We start from the raw sequence: 27,511 nt of genomic DNA, 5'->3' as shown, positions 1-27,511 counted from the left end.
AACCCTGAATCTGTTTAAAAACGAATCAACTTCCTCTAACTATTTGATACATCAAAATTAATTGTTAAATATTGCACTTACTGTTTAAAATAATTTTCTGGCCTCTTGCAATAGTGGGAAAACAAAGGGAAAAGATTCCGAGTCATATCAAAGTGCAGCTGAGCCGCTCCTCCTTCATTGAAGTGATTGGCAAGAATTATCTGCAAAAAAGGACAATTCATATAGCAGTTGCCTCTATCATCACAGCCCAACATACAGTCTACTCTTACTTACTTCTTGGTAGATGTATATGTCCAGCTTCTCTACAAGCATTTGCCAGAAGATTTTAAATAAGGAGAAGCAGAGCTGCTGCTCCAATTGAAGTAAACGGTCTCGTAAAGCAAGCAGCAAGGGGCAAGCCGAACTGGACAGGGACATCACTGCCTGCTCTGACTGCGATGGCAAGGACAACCACCTGGAAAAAACAGAAACAGCACTGCTGAAGCACATTAATTTTTATTATGAAATTTTTCATCTCTCTGTATTTTTAGAGATTTAACAAGTCATTTTAAATGTGGGGAAGTGCACTGTCCTGGGGCATTTTGGATAAGAAAAAATGTACAGCCCAACATTAAAAGCTCTCTCAGAAAATAAATATGTTTGTTTGTTTATTTATTTAATTTTATTTTTTGGCCACGCCACACGGCTTGTGGGATCTTAGTTCCCTGACCAGGGACTGAACCCAGGCCCTGGCAGTGAAAGTGCTTAGTCCTAACCACTGGACCGTCAGGGAATTCCCTGTACCTGTGTTTATATTTTAGTTTTCAATGAAATACTCTTTACTTAATGAGGATGATAAATTTTTTAAATCCCCAATTTTAATACGACTTACTGATATAAGAGTTAAAATGTAAAATGCATTTACATATAAGACATCAGCTAATTTTACACTTTAATTTTCAGCAAAACAACAGGGACTAATAACACTTCCAAACTGATAACAAGTTCTCTGTGTGACAGGACTGCTAGGACAGACATTGCCTGTGCTCAAGGAGCTCACCGTCTGGGAGGTTAACAGATGTCACAGGAATCATGAGAGTGGACTAAACTATAGCACAGGCATGCATAGGTACTACAGCAGCACCTTGCTTTGTCAATGGGTGACAGGCCAGGCATTCAAGCCCATATCAGACACCAGCTCGCTGGATGTACAAACACATCTGAAGGTTAAGTTATGATGATCAGTTTATTCTGATTAAGAATGTCTGGGGGCTTCCCTGGTGGCGCAGTGGTTGAGAGTCCGCCTGCCGATGCAGGGAACGTGGGTTCGTGCCCCGGTCCGGGAAGATCCCACGTGCCGCGGAGCGGCTGGGCCCGTGAGCCATGGCCGCTGAGCCTGTGCGTCTGGAGCCTGTGCTCTGCAATGGGAGAGGCCGCAGTGGTGAGAGGCCCGCGTACAGCAAAAAAAAAAAAAGAATGTCTGAATATATTTTAGAAACAGTTAAAAGTCTGGAGTGCAAAAGACCAAGCTCTGTGCTATCTAGACACTTTGGAAATCTGACTGCATGTCACCTTTTAACTTCTATCAAACTGGAGTTGAGAGTTGACTTATAAGAAAGTACAGAGGACTTACCTTTCTTTTTTATACAATTTTGCAGCATCTTTAACTTCTCTAAAAACATGGTCTACTTGCCGGGTCAGCATGTCATGCTTTAAACGCTCTAACAGGTTAATCATGTCATCAAAGACAGAGCTCTCCATAGAGGCCAGTTGTCCCAGCTGCAATTTACTGAGAGTGTTATTCTCTGCAAAGACTTCCAATGCTGCCTGTTGAAGCTGTAGAAAGAACTGAAAGCAAAAATATGTTAACATGTTTAAGATACTTTTTTTTTTTTTTTTTAACAACTTGAGGTGTAACTCATGTACCGTACAATTCACCCATTTAAAGTATACAGTTTGGGGACTTCCCTGGTGGAGCAGTGGATGAGAATCCACCTGCCAACGCAGGGGACACAGGTTCGAGCCCTGGTCCAGGAAGATCCCACATTACCGCGGAGCAACTAAGCCTGTGTGCCACAACTACTGAGCCTGAGCTCTAGAGCCCATGAGCCACAACTGCCGAGCCCACGTGCCACAGCTACTGAAGCTGGCGTGCCTAGAGCTCATGCTCTGCAACAACAGAAGCAACAGCAATGAGAAGCCCCCGCTCGCCACAACTAGAGAGCCCGTGCGCAGCAGTGAAGACCCAACACAGCCATAAATAAATATTTAAAATATACAGTTCAGTGGCTTTTAGTACATTCAGAGTTGTGCATCTGTCACCACAGTCAATTTTAGAACGTTTTCATTACCCCACAAAGAAATCCCACACTCTCTGCCATCATCCCCCCATCCCCTCCTAGTGGTTCCCCACCCCACCCCCACCTTGTTCCTGGGCAACCACGAAATCTCCTTTCTGTCTCTAGACCTGCCTGTTCTGGATACTTCATATAAATGGATTCATACAATCTATGGTTCTTTGTGACTAGCTTCTTTCACTTAGTATAATGTTTTCAAGGTTCAACGATGTTGTAACATGTATCAGTATTTCATTTCTCTTTATCGCCAAATGATATTCCATTATATTTACCCATTCATTAGTTGACGGACATTTGGGTTGTTTCCACTTTTATGAATAATACTGCTATGAACATTTGTGTACAGTTCCTGTACAAACATATGTTTTCATTTCTCTTGGATATATACCTAGGAGTAGAATTGCAGGATCGTATAGTAAACCTATGTTTAACTTTTGAGGAACTGCCAGACTACTTCCACAGCAACTGTACCATTTTACGTTCCCATCAGCGGTGAGTGAGGGTTCAGATTTCTCCACATCATGCTAATAAATGTTACTATGTCTTTTTCATTATAGCCATCCTAGTTTGTATGTAGTGGCATCCCACTGTAGTTTTGATTTGCATTCCCCTAATGGCTACCTTCTTTAAGTGCTCATGTTTTTCTAGACACAGATTGAGAGTTGTAGTAAACCTAGAAGATATATGAGTTAAGAGAATTAAAATGTCATTTTTTACAGTATTATTTTAGGTAGAATTATTATTCTTTCTGCCCTACAGGAAAACAACGCTGTGGGTAATTAGCAAAACGTTAAAAGCAACCTAAATGTCTATTAACAGGGAACTGGGCATGGCTATTAGGGATTGTTCAGAGATGACATGTGAGAGGCCATCTTGGCATTTCTGCTGAAGCTGTCAGGGAAGTGGCAGTGTCCTTTTGAACCTGCTCATGGAGCATGGAAGCCTGGAGCCACCCATGGTCATACTTACCAGCGCCGGCCTAAGAGTGAAGCCAGAAATGAACAACTTTAGAGCAGCCATGCCTAATCCTTTCAGTTACACAAATTCCTCACCTCCTCACGCCACCCCACTCCCCTACTTAGGCCAGCGTGAATCTGGGTTTCTGTCACCTATGACTGAAAAATTCCCAATTCTGAATGGCTGGGTTATGTCAGGTTTAGTACAGTCTGGCAATGGACAGACAGCTGTTAGTGGAGAATCTAAATGAATGGAAGGTGAACTCTACTTTTTTCTGTGTAATACAAGAGCTTACATGATTTTTATTTAGAGCATTCACAGGCTGAAGGACTGTGAATGTGATTAAATGATTTTTTTATCAATTATTTTTGGCTGTGTTGGGTCTTCGTTGCTGTGCGTGGGCTTTCTCTAGTTGAGGCAAGCGGGGGCTACTCTTCGTTGCGGTGTGCGGGCTTCTCATAGTCGTGGCTTCTCTTGTTGTGGAGCATGGGCTCTAGGCACACAGGGTTCAGTAGTTGTGGCACATGGGCTCAGTAGTTGCGGCACGTGGGCTCAGTAGTTGTGGCTCATGGGCTCTAGAGCTCAGGCTCAGTAGTCGTGGCACACAGGCTTAGTTGCTCTGCGGCATGTGGGATCTTCCCAGACCAGGGATCGAACCCGTGTCCCCTGCATTGGCAGGCGGATTTTTAACCACTGCGCCACCAGGGAAGCCGTAAATGATTTTTGATGTTAAACAGAATTTGTACCACAGTAACTACCAAACACAAAATTCATTCATGACTTGAAGAGTCAACTCTAAAATTTGGTTATTTCTCTGTTGACAGAAGGACCCAGTTAATTCAGTATCAGATTATAAATTTTCTAAGGCTAGGGATGATGGCCAATTCATCTTTGTTAATAGACTATGGCACTGAGTAAAGTAGTTAATGATGTTCCACAAATATTTCATTGAAGCTAAAAATGTGGCCCTGAATGAGCTCTTATTAAAATCACTGGCATAAGAATGACAATTTGTTTCACGAAAAAGCTTAGCAGAAAATGGAGCGCTGTGGTGGGGTGAGTGAATAAAACACTTACTAAAATTAGGAACACGACACATAAAAGTACATAATGAATTAGGTGACTTTATAAAGATAAATGCATTCATCATTACACTCCACTTATATTCATTTTATGAAATAATTATTTTCCTTGCTCAGCAGAATGATACGTACATGTATTTCAGTTAACATTTTTGTGGAAAAGGCTTTAAATAATTACAAAGTCCCGGCCAAAGAGTCCAGATTAGAATAAACTATGATTGTGTTTATTAGATATTTATCTTGTTTATATCTGTTATTAGTATATTTATTTTTCTTTCCTATTTCTTTGGCTTATTACCCTGATAAAGACTTTTTCATTTTGTTTTTTCTTTCACAGTAAAGGAAAATATCTTCTATATAATGTGCTAGCAGTATACAATTTTTGTCATAAATTCATAATTTAAAATATATTCTTGTCATGTTTTCTAGACTTTCTAACTCAGGCATTGAATATTTTAAATGCCTGTGTGTGGCTATATTTCATTTCTGCTTTTATTTTTTGTTTTATTACATTAAGATTTGACAATGTATAGAAATTTTAATTTACCTTTGTTCATATTTGTGACTCAGCTGGACACATTCAAAAATTGTGTTTCCCTTAGTATACTGTGGACTTACCACCCATCTCCAGTTAATCAATCTTTCTAATTATTTAACTCTGTAATTATTCAGTTCCCACTTTATCACATTTTAAAAGGGATGTTTTTAAGTCTTTAGTTAAAATTATAGTTGTTTTATTTTCCTATTTTCATTTAATGACACAATTATACACATAATACTTATATTTATAATGTGTCTTCATATTCATTATCCTCAGTATAGTTTTTTCACCATTAAATGTATATTTTACTGTTTTATGGTCATCTTAATCCTGTGTTAATGCTTTCTGCCATGAAATGTACTTCATGGGCCTTGCTGGATTTTTGTATCCCATATGATCTTAGAACAGTGATTCCTAACCTGAGGACCCCCTGTCCAAGAAGGAGGTCTTGGAGGCCCTCTGCAATCGTTTTAATATCTAAAACAGCTAAAGGAATTAATCTGGGCTTCCCTGGTGGCGCAGTGGTTGAGAATCCGCCTGCTGATGCAGGAGACACGGGTTCGTGCCCTGGTCCGGGAAGATCCCACATGCCGCGGAGCAACTAAGCCCGTGAGCCATGGCCGCAGAGCCTGTGCGTCCGGAGCCTGTGCTCCGCAACGGGAGAGGCCACAACAGTGAGAGGCCCGCATACCGCAAAAAATAAATAAATAAATAAATAAATAAATAAAGGAATTAAACTATTTATGTTAAGGCTCTAAAGACTAATTAAGTTTCTTCACTTTTAGTTGGAAGTACATATTAGAAAATCTGGTTACCAAAAGCCCTGATCACCAATATATTCCTTGGATTAATAAAAAGAGTAAGAATAAAGTACTAGTTAATAATTATATTTAGGCAGATCAAATCTGCCAACACATGGACTCTGCATGGAGAAAGGAAGGATAAGTAAAATCCTTAGAGGTAAAAGGCCTTTCACAATACTTGTTACTAAATCCAGGGTTTTGATTTTTAGATTTATTTAAAATATACCTTCCAGGGTAAGAAATTAGTTAATTTTTTTGGATGTGATAATGGTATTTTTTTTTTTTAATATTTATTTTTTTTGGCTACATCAGGTCTTAGTTGCAGCATGTGGGATCGTTTGTTGCAGCACGCGGGCTCCTCTCCAGTTGTGGCATGCGGGTTTTCTCTCTCTAGTTGTGATGTGCAGGCTCTGTAGTTGCAGCATGCGGGCTCTCTCATTGAGGCACGCGGGCTCTCTCATTGAGGCATGCAAGCTCAATAGCTGTGGCACGTGGGCTAAGTTGCCCCGCGGCATGCGGGATGTTAGTTCCCCGACCAGGGATTGAACCTGAGTCCCCTGCACTGGAAGGCGGATTCTTTACCACTGGACAACCAGGGAAGTCCCCTGGTGTTGTGTTTTTAAAAAAGGTATTCTTATCTTTTAGACATACATATGAAAATATTTACCATGAAATGTATCTGAGATCTACTTCAAAATAATCACACATGGGGGTAGAGGAAAGGTTTAAATGAAACACAGTTGGTATAAGAAGCTGGGTGAGGACTTCCCTGGTAGTCCACTGGTTAAGACTCCACACTTCCAATGCAGGGTGGGTGCGGGTTCAATCCCTGGTTGGGGAACTAAGATCCCATATGCCATGTGGCACAGCCAGATTTAAAAAAAAAAAGAAGCTGGGTGATAGGCACATGGGAGTTCATTTTACCATTCTATTCACTCTTGAATATGTTTGAAAATAAACAAAATATTAAATAATTTTTTAATGTATGAAATACTTAGGTTAAAAAATGTTTCTATTTTTATGACTCTTCATAATTTGTCATGTTTCGAAGGCACTAAAAAGGTATCAAATGTTATTCTTTTATTTTCCTTAAAGTCTTGAACTTTACTGATTTTGACACCATTATACAATCTTAGCTTTTCGCAAGATGGCAATTACCATTCATGACATTTACCAAGTGCAAAGTCTAAAAAAGGAAAATGGTTCCCTTTATAAACAACAGTTTCACGAAAAGATGGCTTTTCCAGTGATTAAAATATCAGGATTATTTAACCATTTGAGACTTGAATGAGAAAAATATGTACTTTAATCACACCTCCTAAGTTTGGCCCAACTGTGATTCTGCCTAACGTGTATTTTTGCTTGCTATAGATTCAACATTTCAAAAGGTAAAACTGTTCAAATTACTAATATGTTACTTAATATAAAAGATTAACTTACAACATTGTCAGCCCAATCTGCTAGTACTGTTGAGATATAGTTCACAGCATTAAGAATTGCACAGTATCGAAAGCCAAGGGAAGCTCTAGTCTCTTCTTTCATCACCTGAGTTAATCGTATCCTAAAATCATCTACTAAGTCCTTCTGTAACTCCAGGAACTGCAGCTTTCTGGAAGCTGCGGGAAGATTTTTATATCTGTCTGTGGAGAAAGTTAACAAGACATACGAAGGTTTATGGTACCATCCATGACATAGTTATAGGTTTTTCCTATTGACTGGCTTTGGTGCCTTTGTCAAAAATCAATCGACCATTCAAGTATGGATCTATTTCTAAACTCCCTAAGGACGTGGGTTTCTCAAGTATTGGTATTTGTCAAAACTCATGGATCTGTATACTTAAGATCTATGCATTTCACTGTATATAAGTTATGCTTCTAACACATTGTAAATTAACTATACTGCAATTTTAAAAGTTATGCCTCAATATTTTAAAAAGGCATATGAGAAAGTTATATACAAAAACTATTCTATTTCTTCAACAGATAAATGACATTTTTTAAAAAAGGAAGGAGGAACTAGGATAGGGTAAAAGAGATACATAGTTAAGGATTATAGGTGAAATGCTAAGATGTCTGAAATGTTCTTTAAAATACTTCAGGGGAAAACAATCTGGATTTTGGGGGGGAGAAAAACACATAATAGAAAAGTAATAGTTTCAAACCTTAGTAACAGATACCTGAGGGTTCGTTATGCTACTTTTATATATATTAGAAAATTTCCATAGTAAAATTTTTTTTAATCAGTTTTGCTAAATTTTCCTGTATTTTAGTGTTTTTCATATTTTTCTTACAGTTAGAATATAGAATTTACTGACTGGCCTGGAATGACACCTCTTCAGGTTACTAGACAGGCCCAAGCAATGGACAAGACACAGGAGGACAGTGGCAGTGAGGGCTCAGAGGCACCTGGAGAACCAGAAGGCCTGCAGTGCCCGTGGACGGCTACAGACCAACCAGGGCTAGAGGCAGCTGGGCCACCCTCCAGCCAGAACATTCTTGCACCATAAGAAGAGGTCCTATTACTATTCCAATCCCTAAAGTTACTTTATTATTTTACTGTTCTACGATCTTTGACATATCGAGGTGAAGAAAATAATATATAAAATTTCAGTCAATCACCATTTACTGAAGACACTTAAAAAGTTGAAAGGCAAGAGATTTCAGGTAATAAAATTAAATTCTTATTTGTTTTTATGTAACGATTCAGGAATTTTCCCCTCATGGAAACTAATGTTTAAGATCTTATTTAGATTACTAAAAATCTAAAAGCTGGAATGCTTGCTGTGCTAGAGTTCTGCCAAAATAGAAACTGAATGTGAAGATATTATAATAACCACTATATATTTTGTTGAACTACTTGAAAAGTACCATGTGAAGAATCAGTACTTTCATTTACTTTTTAAAATTTTATGTATTGAAGTATAGTTGATTTACAATGTTGTATTTAATTTCTGTTATACAGCAAAGTGACTCAGTTATACATATATACATTCTTTTTCATATTCTTTTCTATTATGGTTTATCACATAATGGAATCCATCCCCCCACCCCACCCCCACCCCTTGGCAACCACAAGTCTGTTAAGGGTCAGTACTTTTAAAAAAAAAAAACAAAGTTGTATCTTAAAAGACTATACTTACCAGTTATAACCAAGAGTAGTGTCATAAACGTTTCTGCACAGTCTGGAACTTTCATCTCATCCACATCAGTGATATCCTTATATTGGGATATCCAGGCAGCTTCTGACGAGAGCATTGAGTCCATTTTTTGAAGAGCAACTGATAAGCAGAAAAAAGGATTATGTCAAACAACTAGTTACAGATTGTCAGATTACAAATTCTTAATCTTTCAACTCATAATTTCTTAGGAATGATAACTTTTCTATTAAAAAATAAATCTATAACCTCCTACTAGTTGTACTATATTTAACATGCTCTATTCTAGGGTTAAATAAGATATTTTACTTCTCCCTGCCGTATGTACCCAAAATCTTCCAAATAGTTACACTCTCTAGACAAACCACATCCAAAATGATTCCAGCAAGAACAGAAATACTATACGTAAAATCTATAGAACAGTTAACTGTATACTGTCCTGGCTTGAATATTCTACCGTAGAAACCTGTAGAGTGCAATTCTGGGAAAAACTGAAGCTTGATGGGAAGAAAAGAAAATAAGATGATCTTTGAAGGCAACTTGGTAAACCCTACCCAAGAAAAATATAGATGGCTCTAGTTTCTACCCAGAACTGGAGAAAATTTCTATACGCAAAAAGAGGCATCTCTCCCCACCCCACGGCCACGTGAGCACTTACATTTTCTCTCCACAGTCAGCCATCTCTGAAAACAGGTCTCTTCTGACAGAATATGCATACAATTAGCAAAAGTACTGGGATAGCCATGAACGCTGTGTAGTTCTCTTTCAAACAAAAGCACCTCATCCACCAAATGACAGAAGAGACTGTCATCATACAGCAGACAGGGAATATCAGCAGCTAACTTTTCAAGAACCAGCATCATAAGGCCCCGAGAAAATTCAAGCTAAAAAAATATACAGAAGCATAAGGTAATGAAAATGACAAGTTATTCATGGACACCTACAACTCTAAAACTGAAATGCTTTGGACTAAGTCTCTTACCCTTGCATTTACTGAAGAGCCTACTTTGTCTAATATTGGCTGAATCTTCTCATCCAGAAACTGAGTGTGGTTCCCAATCCACATAAGTACCTGAGCCAAGTACCATTCAGGCTAAGGAAGGAGGTAAACAGTTTGAATTCTTAAATCATTCCAACTAGAAAGTTACAGTTAAATGTCTCTATTTAATTGTAGACACACAGTACTTACAAAAATTAGTTGAAAATTCCTATATGTAACAGCACAATTTCTACTCTGAACTTTAAATTCATGCAAGGCTTAATAATCAAATGTTTCCCGATGTACTCCCAATAAATTTCAATAATGTGGCTTACGTCAGTAAACTCATACATTTACAATGCCATAAATATTGAACACCTAGTACTTTAGAAATATGTAAAGTATAAATATTATATTTTTTTGAAATAACATTCCAAAATAATTTTTAAACATGACTGTCTTCTGTTTTCTTTTTTTCAAAAGCTAAATTAAGAAAAAAATTTGGCTTGTCTGCATTACAAGAAATACAAATGCTTTAAAACAGGTATAATTATAGAAACGTAATATAAGTATGCAGCTTTTTAAACTGTCCCTAGAGATGATCCTATAAACCTTCCAAGTTTTGTTGGACAGGAATTCTAAAACATTTACTGAAAGGTAAAACCGTGTTGTGTGCTAGATGCTGGGAATACAGAAATGAAAAAGGGGCAGTAGCTACTCTCGGGGGCTGCATAGTTTAGGCTTGATGTCAGAGTACCAGGACCACTGGAACCACACTTATGGAAGCAACAATATAACTCACAATTTTCTTACTTCAAATGATCACTGCCTCTCTACAGTTTAGGTTTATTGTTTTGTCTCACTTACACTTACTAATAGGTTCTACTCTTCTTTCCACCAACAACCCATCCAAAACAGGAGGAGACCCATGAAGTACAAAAGAACAAGATGAATTTAAGAACCAGAAATCGATTGTCACTCTACTCCCTTTCTAGACAGACATAACTGCCTATCCCTTGATTCCTTTAATATTCTATAAAGCCTATAAACTCATTTATAGATGACAAGTACAATGCCTGGTGTAATCTGGCATTTAATAACATTTACTTCAAAACACCGAGAAATTAAGAATATATATTTTAAAAATATGTACCTATTACAAAAAATATGTACCTATTACAAAAAAAAAAAAACCACAAAAAAAAAGAAAACACCGTGCTACTTGCACTGCATTAGATGTAGCAAGACTCAAGGATAAACAGTATCCACCCCCTAGCAACTCCCAAGGTTATAATTCTCAACAAATTCAATCAAATTTCATTGAAAACAGTTGTCAGTGATTGTTTTTCTGATCAAATTAAAGAAAAAAATCTCAACAGTATGCCCAATACACATGGGTATAGTCCCTCAACTAAAATGTTGGTGATAATTTCCTCAAAGCCATTCCTGTCACTTATCCCCATACTCTGGTCCTGCACAGCTACAGATCATTTTAGCATCAGCACTTCTACTCAAAAACTAATGCTCTACTATCTTTTGATTCTCACTTTTCTTTCTGATATACTTATAAACCTGAAGGAGCAATTTGCACAGTGGAACACATGTAGATCCAGTTGTAAAAAGTGCCACAGCAAATGCTACAGCATGCTACAGCACACCCCAGGGGAAACTTCAGAAACTGGTCAGATGATGTGCTGGTGAGTGAACTGATTCCTACAACAAATCAACAGAAGTCCCCAAATATATCTATAAAGGGCAGTGACAAAACAGAAATTTAGCTCTTCAGAGAAAAACAGAAATGTGAATAGAATCAGATTTTAACTCAAACCAGTAAAAAGTACAGAAAGCCTTAACATTTACTATTAATAAAAACCAAGGGCAAGAATTGGCAAAGCACACCTTGCTTATAACATTAGTTTGTCGGTTCCCTCTGAAGTGATACCTGAACCTCTTTTGAAGGGGCGTCAGCATAATCTGGATGGGCAGGATGACAGAAGGGGATACAGGAAGAGAGTATTTTTCTGGAAGTTGTTTTGGCTCAGTAAGTAATTCATCTCTGACATAGTCAAGTCAAGGAAAAAGAAAAGCATATGTATATGTGTGTATATACACACACACACATATATGTATGTATACACACATTTTTCCAAGAGACATATGATACTAAGTAAAATTAATTATAATACAGATAATATGTAGTCTAACTTTACATTTGACTTCAGTAAAAAGAACATGAAAAATGTTATTAGAATTAATCTGTCTTTCCTAAAATAAATAATAACTAGTAAGGAAACATATTCAAGTAATTGTGCTATTAAATTAGTACTAAGTTACTAAGGTTTCTTCCCAATTGCCCATTTTTTTGATTGTCCCATGAGACCTATACGTGATGCAAACTCGTGCAGTCATGCATTTCGGAACTCCTCACAGCCCTCCCACCCACATGCAATTTATGTGGAAGGAGAACAGTCCATGGGCATACATAGATCAAGTCCAAACCCACTACTCCCCGGACACTTTCAGAAAGCTTTACTCTCTGGTCACTTTACTCTCTGGCCACAAATCCACTGTGGAAAAAAGAAATTTTAGTGAGTTCTAAGTCCAACAAAGATACGAGGTTTGTAGTTTCAGGAGCTGACAAAATAGTGTCTCCAAGTTGCTGTATATCTCAGGGGCACTGGCTGGTCGAATTATGCCAACAGTTTGAGACTGAGGGGGTGCGATGAATGGCCAATGAAGCTGTGCTAAAATTTCCTCAAAGTCACTGTAACAGAAAAGTGACACAAGTATTACAGTAAAATACAGTGAGCACCAAATATCCACCTGAAAGCAATTACCATGAAATATGGATGAATTTCTTGCCTTGTAAGCTTGTCCTTGAGAATTTTATGCCAGAATTTAACAGTGGCTCTCATGAAACCAAGAAGATGAGTACAGGATGATTCCTGAAGCTTGATGTCAAGTTCTGCCATAGAAACCAGAGTAGAAGCTGCCTCTGGGACATTATTGGTCATCAGATACTGCTGAATGTTATCACTGCAAAACAAGGCAAAGCAAACGGCAAAGACACTTTGTTCACAATAATTCCAAATGTGGAGAAACTGCTGCTTCCTCCTGCTTCATATAAAGCTACATCCAAGAAAGAAGGAAGTGGCTTTTTTACCTGATACCCAAGTCTCTGGGAGCCTGGAGTCCTCAAATTCAGCATCCTTCTAAGAACGGTGGCCTGTGTTCAGGATACCTCCCTCCACCTTTCCCTTCCCACCCCTCCCAAGGTAACAGAATTTTCTTTTGTCACATTCCCTCGGGCACCACTCATTTCTAATAAATCTGTCTTTGACAAAAGTCTGTCGTATCTTAATCCAAAGGGGAGAATGTGGGTGGCATCTGGTAAGGTCAAACATGGTAGACTTCAATTTTTACCTACTTTGCCCAGCTAAACTGGATTATAGGAGGCTTAGGGTGGTGGCACCTCAGAGTCTAGTCCTTTCAAGTTACTGTTAGCCAAGTTGCAGACAAAATTTAAGGTAAGCTCTACAGCGAGGGTAGCAAACTCAAGTGCCTGGAAAGGCCTGATGGGCAAAGTAAATGAAAAAAGCAAAGTGGGCGGGGACTAGGACAAGCTAAAAAGCACATACCCCATCCAAAGGCTCCAGCCAAGTGCTGCCACACTGGAGTGTAGGTCCAATGTAGCCAAATCTTAAAATTTTTCAAGAGAATCCAGAAATCAAGATTTCCATGTAAAATCAAACCAATTAATCAAATTCTTTAAAACAAGCCAAATACAACCTACCTTTAGGATTCATTCATCCCATGACTACCATTTTGCATACTGGCTAAGTAAAACGAAACATTTAAAACTGAAATGTTTCTTTTGATAAAAATAACATTCCGTATCTTTAAGCCAGAATAGGAACAAAATTTAACCTTTTCAATAATTAATCTCAGTTCAGGGGTCGGAAGTGCTCTCCCTCTAGGCAGACTGTGTACATCCTGCCCAGGCTTGGCCAGTTTGCTAGGTGACAGTAAGCTGGGACTCTCATCCCCTGCTGAGTGCCACGCTTCGGCTACGCTCCTGGGTGGGCACAGCACCCTCCTTAAGCACAGGAATGTGTACCGCCACCCTGCCCAGCTCCACTATGCACTAGTACTTTCCCTTCTCCCTCCACCAGGAGTGGCCTTTGTTTTCCACCATCACTGCTTCAGGCCTCAACAATCATACTAATCTCATGTGTGTATTATTCTATTTCTGACAGCCCTTTTGGCCTTCCTCTATGCTCATTCTCTCATTTTTCGTTCTTCTCCTTTCCTAGTCATTCTTACTAAGTTTTTAAAACAGATTTTGTCTTGTTTTTTAAATTTTTCATTTATTTATTTATTTACTTGTTGGCTGTGTTGGGTCTTCGTTGCTGCACGCAGGCTTCTCCCGAGTTGTGGTGAGCGAGGGCTACTCTTCGTTGCAGTGCGAGGGCTTCTCACTGTGGTGGCTTCTCTTGTTGCGGAGCACGGGGCTGTAGGTGCATGGGCTTCAGTAGTTGTGGCACGTGGCCTCAGGAGTTGTGGCTCATGGGCTCTAGAGCACAGGCTCAGTAGTTGTGGCACAGGGACTTAGCTCCTCTATGGCACGTGGGATCTTCCCAGACCAGGGCTCGAACCCGTGTCCCCTGCATTGGCAGGTGGCTTCTTAACCACTGCGCCACCAAGGAAGCCCCCAGATTTTGTCTTTTATAGCTATTTTCAGAACTTAAGTCATGAAACCAAAAAATCTTACCAATGTAGGCAGAAATGTTAATATAGCTTGTTTGAAAGGCAATACCAGACACTCACAATCACCTACCAGTGATATGTATTCAATTCAGAAAGAGGTACAATAGACCCTTGAGCAACATGGGTTTGAAGTGCCCGAGTCCACCCATACACAGATTTTTTTCAGTAGTAAATACTATGGTAGTGCACGATCCCTGGTTGGTTGAATCCGTGAATGTGGAGCTATGGATGGATAGGGAGGAATCGTGGATACAGAGGGCTGACCATGAGTTGTAGGCAGATTTGACATCTGAGGAGAGCTGATGCTCCTAACCCCTGCGTTGTTCAGGGGTCCACTGTATTTCTTTATTTTTCCCCATTCAAAAGTAGCAGGACTCTGTTTTTCATCTAATAATACTGTGTAGCTCTTCTTAGGTGATACCCATTGAAAAAAACTCAAATTATAGAGAAAGCAATCCATTTCATTAAGTGACCGTCTCTAAAAGGTAAAAGAGGAATATTACCACACTGATGAGTTGTTTTATTAATTTGGCATTATAATCATTTTTATCATGTGTTCACAATATTAACTATAGGACTTAAAATTTTTTACTTGGATTACTTTGTTTCAAATGCAAATTAAGCTCCCTGAAAAGTTTATGTACATTCATAATAAAGGAAAAGAATCATTATCATAATGCTCTTTTCATAACTGGTAAAATCACATTATTATAATCTTTAATTAACTCAATTATTTAATGGCATGCACGTACTAAGACATAGCCTCAAAGGAAAATAATAATTATGAGAACAGAGAGGCCTATTTTACCTGAGTTCTTCAATCTGTGAAATCCATTTAAGATAAGCAAGATGCCGTTCAATCTCTTCAATTTGGTTAATCATGGCTCCAAGATCTTCTATCCAGGGCTGTGCGGTCAGCAGATGGCTGTGAATGGAACTGAAGAGACGGCTTTCTTGCTCCAGAAAGTGATTAAGGAATTGCTTTGATTCTTCTGCATTTTTTAGGGCACTCTGAATTCTTTTAGGGATTTCTGATGAAACTGTAAGTACCTGCCCATACCAAAAACAAAAAATAAAAAACAGCAGCAATCAGATAAGGTTCTCATAACCTTTTTTATTAGTTACCTTCAAAATGCATGTTTGTTCTAATAGAAATGAAAATTGTCATTTAAAAGCTTCAAAAGAAACGCTGGATTTCTGCATCCTGTACTAACCAAACCTCAATGAAATGCTCTATGTGGAGGTGTGTAGGGAGGGCCCCCAGTAAACATCTTTGGATCTACCATCATGAAGCTCAGCACTTTCAGAGGGTCCAGCCAAAGAACATTTACCTGCTTTATCTGCTAATAATTTTCTTTCAAAAACAAATGAGGCTCTGATTCTAAAAAGGATGGGTAACTAGTTGCAAAAGTTCCCCAGGTGATTCTGATTTAAGCCCAGATTGAGAAGGAACTATTCATTGGTAAGATGATACCCAGGTAATGCCTGTAGATATTATATTTATTAAATGAATTTTTCTTACAGCAGATGGAAAAACATATACAAATATCAGGCATCAGTACAATATGATAAGAATATTATAGAGGAATTTCAATTTAATCAACACTGATTAGACATTCTATACCAGGCACTGTGCTAGGGTCTGACAGATAAATTAGACACAGCATCTGCCCTTAAGCTCAGCTGTTATGGAAGAGAGACGTAGGCAAACCTTCAACAGTGGGATTTGTGCAATAAAAGAGATGCCAGGTGTAATGGTGTACTAAGGCAGTGCTTCCCAGACTTGAACGTGCATAGGAATCACCTAGAGATCTGGTTATAGTGCAGATTCAGACTTAATAGGACTGAAGTAGGGACTGAGATCCTGCATTTCTTACAAGCTCCCACACTTTGAGTAGAAGGTTTTGGGGTGCAAGGCAATTGTGCTTGCATGGCTCATGCACAGACCTTTGCAGGTTGGGTGGAAATGTTCAGGGAAGTTTGGAAGGAAAAGGCATTTCAGGCAAAGAAACAGCTCAGTCATGATGAGAGAACAGCAAAGAGGGGAGTAGGGCACAGAATCCAGTTCAAAGAAATGCAGAGAGAAGAGAGGAGCCTAGACAGGTAGGGAGAGACCAAATCACAGGCAGCATCTTGAGCATTAGAAGAATGTGGGCTTTTCCCGACAGGCAATGGGAAGCCATTAAGAGTTTTTAATAAGGGAATAATTCAGTGAGATTTATGATTAAATGATAAATAATCATGTTTATTCTCATATTATTTATAATAATAAAAACTGGGAATAGCAAAAAGGTCCACCAATAAGGTCCTGATTAAATAAATTATGTACAACTGTATTTGAATACCATAATCCATTAAAAAAGAGAGATCCATACATATAGATATAATAGGAAAACAAGTAGTATATTAATTGTAAAAGTTAAGCTATGCATATTTTTTTTTTTTTTTTTTTTTTTTTTTTTTTTTTTTGGTATGCGGGCCTCACTGTTGTGGCCTCTCCCGTTGCGGAGCACAGGCTCCGGACGCACAGGCTCCGCGGCCATGGCTCACGGGCCCAGCCGCTCTGCGGCATGTGGGATCTTCCCGGACCGGGGCACGAACCCGTGTCCCCTGCATCGGCAGGCGGATTCTCAACCACTGCGCCACCAGGGAAGCCCAGCTATGCATATTTTAAATACATATATGCTTGCACACACATTTTAACTGTATATATTTTATGTACTTGCTTATTTACATATAGTAAAGTTTCTGTAAGGAATAAAAAAGAAAGATAGTTACTGTGGCAGTAGGAAAAAAAAAACAGAAGATGCAAACTACCATCAGAGGCAAGAGGGAATGCAGCTCTAAACTGAGGTGGTGGCAGGGGATGGACACCAGAGACATCAAGGAGGCAGAACTCCGATATCTTGGTGCTGAGGGTAGAGTAAGGCTAAGGAGGAGCAATCCAGGTCTCAGGAATGACTGACAGGCAGATGCTGGTACCATTTTCCAAGACAGGGAAGCATCTTAAGAGATGGATCAGTACAGCTTTGGACATGCTGAATCTGAGGTTCAATTAGGGACTTCAGCAGAAGCTTCCATGGTCATCAGGGAAACGAGCCTGATTATATTAAGTGCAAGAGCAAATGGTCAACTAGGAAGAGAATACAGATACAAAGTAAGATGACTTTTTTTTTTTTTTTTTTGCGGTACGCAGGCCTCTCGCTGTTGTGGCCTCTCCCGTTGCGGAGCGCAGGCTCCGGACGCGCAGGCTCAGCGGCCATGGCTCACGGGCCCAGCCGCTCCGCGGCACATGGGATCTTCCCGGACCGGGGCATGAACCCATGTCCCCTGCATCGGCAGGCCGACTCTCAACTACTGTGCCACCAGGGAAGCCCAGATGACTTCTTGAAGAAGCCTAACAGTAAAAGGGACTAGTATCTACTAAGGAAGAGGGGAGAGTTTTTTGGGGGGTTTGTTTTTGTTCTTTAAATTTTTTTTTAAATGGGCCTCTGCTGCTTTTTTGTTTGTTTGTTTGTTTTTGGTTTTTCTTGGCTGCGTTGGGTCTTCGTTGCTGCGCATGGGCTTTCTCTAGTTGCAGCAAGAGGGTGCTACTCTTCGTTGCAGTACGCGGGCTTCTCCTTGTCATGGCTTCTCTTGTTGCAGAGCACGGGCTCTAGGCACGCAGGCTTCAGTAGTTGTGGCTTGCAGGCTCTTGAGCACAGGCTCAGAAGTTGTGGCACACGGACTTAGTTGCTCCGCGGCATGTGGGATCTTCCCGAGCCAGAGCTCGAACCCATGTCCCTTGCATTGGCAGGCAGATTCTTAACCACTGCGCCACCAGGGAAGCCCCCTTTCTTTTTTTAAAAAAAATTTATTTATTTATTTGGCTGTGCCGGGTCTTAGTTGCAGCACACGGGATCTTCGTTGCCACATGTGGGATCTTCACTGCAGGGCGCAGGATCCTTAGTTGCGGCACACAGGCTCTTTTAGTTGTGGCATGTGGGATCCAGATCCCTGACCAGGGATCGAACCCGGGCCTCCTGCATTGGGAGCACAGAGTCCCAACCACTGGACCACCAGGTAAGTCCCCTTTTTGTTTTTCTTTTTTTTTGCTTTTAAGGAAAAGATCTGGGTATGTCCATATGCTGAGGGGACAGGACTGGCTGAGGAGCAAGAATGAAATTATAAGAGAGTGAAGCAAGTCCACTGAGGTAGCAGGTAGGAGCTGGGGCACAAGGACTGCCCTAGATTGATTCTCTGCTGAATTAAGAAGTAGAAATGGGGACTTCCCTGGTGGCACAGTGGTTAAGAATCCGCCTGCCAATGCAGGGGATATAGGTTCGATCCCTGGTCTGGGAAGATCCCACATGCTTCGGAGCAACTAAGCCTGTGTGCCACAACTACTGAGCCTGCACACCTAAAGCCTGTGCTCCGCAAGAAAGAGACATCACTGCAATGAGAAGCCTGCACTGCAATGAAGAGTAGCCCCCACTCACAACTAGAGAAAAGCCCGTGTGCAGCCACGAAGACCCAATGCAGCCAAAAATAAATAAATAAAATTTTTTTTTTTTTTTTTTTTTTAAAAGAAGAAGATGGAGAGAACTGAGGTACTCGGAATGGGAAAACATAAGAGGACTGATAACCTGGGGATAAACACCAGTGTGTCCCTGCAGAGTTTATTTAACCTAATTAAGTAGTTATACAATATAAATCTTTTATGTTTGACAAACACAGTGTTGCAAGTACAGGAACTCACTCATTTTTCAGTTTAAGATTTACATTCACTGGATTTTTTAAAACATTATTTCAGGTAATATGTTTATTATAAAAAGAAAAAACTTGAAAATACAAAAAGATATAAAGAAAATAAATCACTTATGGGACTTCCCTGGGGGCACAGTGGTTAAGAATCCGCCTGCCAATGCAGGGGAAACAGGCTCAAGCCCTGGTCCGGGAAGATCCCACATGCTGCGGAGCAGCTGGGCCTGTGCGCCACAACTACTGAACCTGAGCTCTAGAGCCCAAGAGCCACAACTACTGAGCCCGTGTGCCACAACTACTGAAACCCGTGCGCCTAGAGCCCATGCTCCACAACAAAAGAAGCCACTGCAATGAGAAGCCTGCGTACCGCAACGAAGAGTAGCCCCAGCTCGCTGCAACTAGAGGAAGCCCACGCACAGCAACGAAGACCCAACACAGCCAAAATAAATAAATAAATTTATAAAAGAAGGAAAAAAGAAAATAAATCACTTATTAACCAACCCCCCAGAAATAATCATTATTATAATGTTATACTTATTTTAATGTTTTCTCCCTTTGTGTGCATATATATAAAAAAATTGGAATGACGGTGTTGTAACATTTTGGTATCCCATGAATTGACTTTTAAAAGCACGTTAAAAGTCATTGTATGAGAATGTCAGACATAAATGTCAGACATAAATCATTATTAGTAGGAACTTTCTCTTTTACATAACTTGTAAAACACCTAGCACATTGTAGGTCCTTAAAACCTATTAAGCAGTTTTAAATGATTAGACTGTCACAATCTATATTTTCAAAAATGCCTATATAATAATGGTTATATTTACATTATATTATAATGAGTATACTACTGATATTGTTTCAATGAGTTTTAATACTTGCCTGTTCTTCTAACTGCATTTGACTTTCTGTCATCTGTTCTATGAGTTTATCAAGTTTCTTTAAAGATTTAAGGTCATTTCCGACTTCCTTTTCTATAAATACCGCCACATAGGAAGGGAGATCACCGTTATCTGTACCTTCACAGACCGGTTCGTTTCCAACGAGAGCTGCAATATTTATGTCACCTAAAATGAAAGAATAACAATTACTCAACACCACTAAGTACTATGGAGTTAAAGGAAATGCAAAAGATATACAAGGCAACATATCTACTTTCAAAAGTTAATTTAAAGAAAACACTACCTATATATGGCATTTTCGTATATATAGTACTTGTGTGTATATGTATGTATATACACACATACACAAGAATACCCAAATGAATATAGTGTGTAAATGAATACATGTATATATACATACACACTATATTTTATATATTTATATAAAGCAGTCAGCCCTCCACATCCATGAATTCAACTGACTGCAGATAAAGAAAAATTTTTTTTAATCCAAAAAGTTCCAAAAAACCAAAATGAATTTGCCATGCTCTAGTAACTACATATCATTTACATTGTATGCAAAACTATTATTAGCATTAGGCATTAAGTAACCTAGAGATGATTTAAAGCATACGGAGGATATGTGTAGGTTATGGGCAAATACTGTGCCATTTTATAAAAAGGACTTGAGCATCCAGGGATCTTGATATTTGCAGAGGTCCTGGAACCAATGCCCCATGGATACCAATGGATGACTGTATATATTTATATATATATATGGGTATATATATGCATATAAATACACACACACACACACACACACACACCACACAAATACCCAAATGAATAGCTATAAAGCAATCTAACGATCAAGTACTACTACAAAATGCTTAAGAGCTTAGGAAATTCTGAGTGAAAGAAAAATTACTAAACTCTGTCCTAGTACCCACAGGTTGCAACAGATGTTGGCATGACAATGCAGTTACAAACAAATACTAAACTTTTCTAGACAACTGTGCATCTTAAGAATCTATTTTATTACTGGGGGGGGAAAAGGTCAAATCTGATTCTGCTGATGCCGCTTTTATTAAATTAGTAATATATTTTCAAAATTTGTGAGGAACCAGATGGTATAGTCTAGAATAACACCAAAGGAGGACTCTGGTTTTAAAATGTTTTTAAAAAAAGAAAAAAAAATGGTATTGAAAGATCTCAAGTATATGAAAAAAATATGAAATGGAGACCAATGAGTAAAAACTCCTCCTGATATAAAAGAGTTTTAAAAGCTTCAGATGTGATTGTACAAAGATGTCCATTTCAGGGACTTCCCTGGTGGCACAGTGGTTAAGAATCTGCCTGACAATGTAGGGGACAAGGGTTCGAGCCCTGGTCCAAGAAGATCCCTCATGCCGTAGAGCAACTAAGCCCATGAGCCACAACTACTGAGCCCATGCGCCTAGAGCCTGTGCTCCACAGCAAGAGAAGCCACCGCAATGAGAAGCCCGCCCACCGCAACGAAGAGTAACCCCCACTTGCCGCAACAAGAGAAAGCCCGTGCACAGCAACGAAGACCCAACACAGACAAAAAAAAAATGTTTTTAATAATAAAAATAAATTAATTATATTTTAAAAAAGATGTCCATTTCAGAAACAGAAAAAAAAAAAAGAAATACGAGAGAAAACACAGATTACCAGGAAAAACTCAAAATGGCTAATGCAACCACTAAACTGTACAATCTAAAGTGGGATTCTTCCCATGGCAAATAAACTAGACTTGGCCAATTCATATTGGACTTATTAAATATGACAAAAACAGGTGATTTGGAACCCTCTTAAGAAGAGTGGGGGCTTCCCTGGTGGCGCAGTGGTTGAGAGTCCACCTGCTGATGCAGGGGACACGGGTTCGTGCCCCGGTCCGGGAAGATCCCACATGCCACAGAGCAGCTGGGCCCGTGAGTCATGGCCGCTGAGCCTGCGCGTCCGGAGCCTGTGCTCCGCAACGGGAGAGGCCACAACAGTGAGAGGCCCGCGTACCGCAAAAAAAAAAAAGAGTGGTAGCAGAGGCAACATGTACTATAGCAGAACACACAATGCCCAGTGAAAACAGGAACGCTATGTAGCTTTGCTCTCATCCCACAGAGTATGTAAAATTTCCCAGAGTCCACTCCTTATTCTGTGCTTGAAAGTCGATCATTTCCTGTAGTTCACAAATCAGTTTTTCACTCTGCAGGAGTCTATACCTTCTTCCACTATCCAGAATATTTAAGACATAATTAAGCAATTTAAGTTACCTTGAATTCTTTGTGTAATGAGGGAAGATTCAAATATATAAATTAAAAAATTCTGATTTTTATTTAAACAAAACACTTAAAATTTCTAGTAAACAATCCACTTCAAAAGCAATTAAATTATTTTCCATGGTCCTGAATTTGTGGACCAACAGCACTGCTCCTCTCTTCCAGAGTATCTCTAGCTATACCTTTGCTGATGGTCTGTGCCACCATGGCTTTCTGAATGTGCCCTGAACCCAAGAAACCTGAAGGCTCACAGCAGTTTCTTGACAAAGACCCGCAGCCGGCTGCCGTGTCCTTCTTCTACTCCCACGCCCATGTGCTAAGATGAACTGTTTCCTTTTGAAGTGTGTTTCCATGTGTAAGCTACTCCTTTTGGTTACTTATGGTTTCCTTCTTCCTGAAAAGTTTAGGAAACCTGAAGTTTGGGTCAAACTTCATAATGGTAACTCCATGGCACTGTGCAGCCATTAAGTTCCCTGATATTAAACATGCTCAAGGGGCTTCCCTGGTGGCGCAGTGATTGAGAGTCCGCCTGCCGATGCAGGGGATACGGATTCGTGCCCCGGTCTGGGAGGATCCCACATGCCGTGGAGCGCCTGGGCCCGTGACCATGGCTGCTGAGCCTGCGCATCCGGAGCCTGTGCTCCGCAACGGGAGAGGCCACAACAGTGAGAGGCCTGCGTACTGCAAAAAATAAAAATAAAAATAAATAAACACGCTCAAGGAACTTCCCTGGTGGTGCAGTGGTTAAGACTCTGTGCTCCCAATGCAGGGGGCCTGGGTTTGATCCCTAGCCAGGGAACTAGATCCCACATGCACACCACAACTAAGAGTTCACATCCTGCAACTAAGGAGCCCACCTGACTCAACTAAAGGGAGTCCACATGCCGCAGCTAAGGAGCCAGTGAGCCGCAGCTAAGAAGCCAGTGAGCCGCAACTAAGGTGCCCGCCTGCCGCAACTAAGACCTGGTGCAACCAAATAAATAAAAATTTTAAAAAATAAAAAAAAATTTTAAAAAATTTTAAAATAAATAAACCACGCTAAACTCTACTAAGTCCATGACTCGAATGATTCCACATACAGGATTTAATCTCCCTAGAGATGAGTTGTACCTAGAAATTTAAAAAACAAACCAAAAAACAAGATACTATAAAAATTCAGAGTAATAGCCATTGAACTCCAAATGAAAATAAATACTATAAAATAAGGCCCCAGAGAAAAAGAGAGTAGACTTCATAGAAACCAAACATTAGAATAAACCTGAACATACAGTGCATTTCTCTACTTCAGGTTTGCCTGAAGGATTTGGTTGTCTCTAAACAAACCATTAATGGTTTGTTAAAAGCTTGACTGTACTAGTATATATTTCATTACAAGGACTACAACAATTTCTAAAACAAAAACAAAAATAAAAAACAAACAAGATGTGAACATGAGAGATAAAGCTGGGGCAACAATACAGAACCTCCTGGGAGCTCTACTAGTTGGACTTCACCTCTGTTCTTCCTTGGAGCTGCCCTTGTAGAAGTGGCTCTTTACCAAAAATAAAGCGTTTTTCTTTTTTTTTTAAATTGAAGTATAGTTGCTATACAATATTATATGTTACAGGTGTACAATATAGTGATTCACAATTTTTAAAGGTTATGCTCCATTTGTAATTATAAAACATTGCCTATATTCCCCACATCGTACAATATATCCTCATAACTTTTTAAAAAAATTTTTATTGGAGCATAGTTGATTTACAATGTTGTGTTAGTTTCAGGTGTACAGCAAAGTGAATCAGTTATACATAAACATATATCCACTCTTTTTTAGATTCTTTCCCATATAGGTCATTACAGAGTACTGAGAGAGTTCCCTGTGCTATACAGTAGGTCCTTATTAGTTATCTATTTTATATATAGTACAGTGTATATGTCAATTCCAATCTCCCAATGTATCCCTCCCTCCCCCTCCCCCCTGGTAACCATAGGTTTATTTTCTACATCTGTGACTCTATTTCTGTTTTGTAAATAAGTTCGTTTGTACCATTTCTTTATATTCCACACATAAGCAATATCATATATTTGTCTTTCTCTGTCTTTCTGACTTACTTCACTCAGTGCTTATTTTATACATAATAGTTTGTAATTCTAACCCCCCTATCCCTATATTGCCCCTCCCTGCTTTCCGTCTCCCCACTGTTAACCACTAGTTTGTTCTCTATATCTGTGAGTCTGCTTCTCAAAAATAAGTTTTAAGGAAACAGCAATGAAAGGCAAGAGGTTATAATCAGCCTCATTAAAAAACAACAGTCACTTCTGACAAAATGAAGACAAGAATATCTAAATAAAGATATGCCTAAATGCAAAATGCAACTACAAGAGATTAACATTATACCAGTATTTAGTACTGTGTATCTTCCCCTCCCCCAGGCCTTAAAAAAAACAAATTTTCCTTTGTTGTATTCAATTTATAAGAATTAAAAGCTTCTTCACGTGCAATGAGAACGAGTAGCCCACTGGTAGGTAGAAGTGAAACTAGTAAGAGTGTATGCCTCAACCTCCCTACTATAAATTCTAACATTGGCCCAGCCTACACTCAAAGGTTGTAAATGGGACTAAAATCCGTGTTTCCTGAATTTCAAAACAATATTCTTATTTTCTTCTCCTTCAGATACGATCAGAATTGGCTGGTCTGCATCAAACTTTATTACTACAGGACTCTATCTACTATTAAGTACAGGAGTCACAATGTCGACTTTTTAAATTCATCTTATATAAAACATGTGAGTTGTGTGGTGTTATCTGCAGATACAGAGGCAGGGCTATGTGCAGAGGGAATGTTTTGTGAAGACAAGCTTGCTGTAGCTTAGTAAATTCTATCTTCACTTTCTACAAAAACTTATACTCTTTTGATTTAACCATTTAAATGCAGCATAGTACATTCTTAGTCAAATGACATTCTTCAAAATGACACAATGGTGATTTGGTGGGGTGGTTAATGTCTCTCCTCTCCTCTATTTTTTGTAAAGAGCACTTCTAATTGCAAAGAAATTGACCAAGCCAACGAAGGAGGGTCTACGGGCTCAAGTAGCATCAACTTCCCAGGCATCTGAATGGGGCAAAGGTGGAAATGGGAAGGTTAAACTGAATGATATGAGGTACTCTCAAATCCTTTAAGGAAAAGGAGCTAACTTGTGGCAGCTGTGACTGTCAAGTGCTATGAAGTACTCAGAGCTTTCTTTCTGAGGCAGATTGCAGCAACAGGAAATGTTAAGGGCAAGTCTAACTCCTAAAGCCAATATGGTAACACAAGCACCCTTTCTGTTACTACTACTCATTCCCAGACTATTTGCCGTGGTGAGAAGAACCAAAAACCCTCTGATGGAACAGCTGTTCCATGCTTCCCCCTTCCTCTCCCAGTAAATTTCACTTCAAAAGCCCCTGAAGATCCCTTGATTTACAAAAATCTTGCCATATTTAGCTTATAAAAGTAAAATACCAAATGTCCAGACCCCTGGTGTATGCTCCTGTCCTAGGAAGGAAATGGAGATATTGACCTTTTTCCTATCCAGTTCAAGATACAGGAACCAAGTTACCTGTTGTGCTCTTCCCAGATCAACGATTACCCGCAAATTCACTGAAGGTAAATACAACTAAACAATGATCATTTGACTCCTTTGAACGCAACTAAGGTGGTGGTCATCTCTCCTAGATCATTAGCCTCTCGAAATTCCTGATGCTTAATAAGTTGATGCTTCACTAAAATAACAGGCAGGCCCCAATTACTCTGAATCCAGTATGAAGGGCAGCACTGGAGTGAAACCACACAAGTCCCTGCACTGGGTAGGGGACAGGAAGTGCTCTTCTCCAAATCATCCCGTATTTTACCATCTTGAAAGGCAAAAATATGTGTATGATGATAATCAGTATTTAATACAAAAAGAGAAAAAGAGATGCTTCATCTAAAAGCTAACAGGCTAAGACCCTTCTTGATGCAGACCCTTGAGGGCATTGTTTTGGAGAGATGGCTGGGTAGAAAGTGCTAAGGTGTTTGGAGTCCGCTTACTTTTCTCCTTGATGTTCTTCCTTTGGTCACCATTTTCAGAGCAGCACTAGAAGGAAAACAGGTGTGACAAACACATTAAGACTGAAGTGATTGGTGGAACTCGCACAGGCCTTCCTGAGAGGCCAGGATCTGGAGGTTCTAAAAAGGGCCACCTCCCTGGGACCACCACTGCCACCTCCCCAGGACCGCTGGAGTTACCTTGTCCGGCCTCCAGGGCCACCTCCCCAGAATGACCTGTGTCATCTCACCGGGATCACCAGAGCCAGCGCACTGGGACCACCTCCCCGGGGAGGTCTTTGTCACCTCACCAGAGTTGCAAGAGCCATCTCCCCCGGGCCACCGCAACCGCGTCCCCAGGCCGCCAAGGCCACTTCACCGAGGCACCCTCCCCTGGGAGGTCTGTGCCACCTCACTGGGCCACCAGTGTCCCCGCCCCGCGCCATAAGGGCCGCCTCACCCGGGTTGCCGGCGCCTTGCCGAAATCGCCGGCCAGGAGCATCCTGCCTCGGCGCGAGTCCTCGGCTCCTTGCGCAGCCAGCGTGGCCAATGGACTCTGGCTCCGGCCAGCGATCAGACACCAGTAGACCTTCGAAACCGTAACTCCCAGAGCCACAGCAACTTCCTCTGCCGTCTCTCTGGTTTCTTCCTCTCCTCCCAGAGAGGCCCTGCCCGCGCAGCCGCCGGTTGTGCGCGGTAGCTCCCCCTGCCTGCGGGGTCCGGATCGGCCGCTCTGGAAGGAGAAGGGGGCGGGGCCGGGGCGGGGCCGGGGGCGGGGGGAGGAGGTCCTTCTCAACCTCGGTATACCTCCTCCACAGCATTGGGGTCGTTAAGGATGGAGCTTGCAGGTATCTTTCTCTCCACAGTGTAAATTCAATATGAATCATTTCAACTTATATTTAAATGATATTCCAGATGTT

At 40.1% G+C, this 27,511-nt stretch overlaps 2 protein-coding genes across 5 annotated transcripts in view; one reads left to right on the top strand and one right to left on the bottom strand.

The window, feature by feature from the left end:
- Positions 1–27,511, top strand: part of PUS7 (pseudouridine synthase 7) — a 109,138-nt gene that overhangs the window by 19,069 nt on the left and 62,558 nt on the right. For 2 of the 4 annotated variants that reach the window (XM_067042821.1, XM_059074564.2), the window contains exon 5: positions 116–201. The exons of 1 other annotated variant lie outside the window; for it this stretch is intronic. Coding sequence is in view for 1 of the 3 variants with exons in the window: in XM_067042822.1 (XP_066898923.1) it covers positions 115–181 (67 nt within the window). In the remaining 2 variants the exon portion in view is untranslated. Of the gene's footprint in view, positions 1–114; positions 264–27,511 lie in introns of those variants that run through there. One more of the 4 variants, XM_067042822.1, reaches the window with a different exon arrangement.
- Positions 186–27,243, bottom strand: RINT1 (RAD50 interactor 1). Its single transcript, XM_067042823.1, has 13 exons — positions 27,052–27,243; positions 26,595–26,640; positions 20,248–20,432; positions 15,428–15,669; positions 12,715–12,888; positions 12,467–12,616; positions 11,752–11,908; positions 9,856–9,966; positions 9,532–9,757; positions 8,859–8,996; positions 7,160–7,359; positions 1,613–1,827; positions 186–454 (listed from the first exon to the last, which is right to left on the bottom strand). The coding sequence occupies exons 1-13, from the start codon at positions 27,091–27,093 to the stop codon at positions 241–243; spliced, it is 2,100 nt and encodes a 699-aa protein (XP_066898924.1). The 5' UTR covers positions 27,094–27,243; the 3' UTR covers positions 186–240.

Source organism: Kogia breviceps, chromosome 9 (genome assembly GCF_026419965.1).
Source record: "Kogia breviceps isolate mKogBre1 chromosome 9, mKogBre1 haplotype 1, whole genome shotgun sequence".
Taxonomy (NCBI): domain Eukaryota; kingdom Metazoa; phylum Chordata; class Mammalia; order Artiodactyla; family Physeteridae; genus Kogia; species Kogia breviceps.
Note: the sequence above shows the minus strand (reverse complement) of the source record. Positions and strands in the feature narration are given on the sequence as shown.

Coding starts and splice junctions, on each gene's coding strand:
- RINT1 (XM_067042823.1), bottom strand. CDS start 27,093: ATGCTCCTGGCCGGCGATTTCGGCAAGGCGCCGGCAACCCGG. Junction 20,433..26,594: donor GAAGAACATCAAGGAGAAAA/GTAAGCGGACTC, acceptor CTTTCATTTTAG/GTGACATAAATATTGCAGCT. Junction 8,997..9,531: donor GCTGACTGTGGAGAGAAAAT/GTAAGTGCTCAC, acceptor TCTGCTTATCAG/TTGCTCTTCAAAAAATGGAC.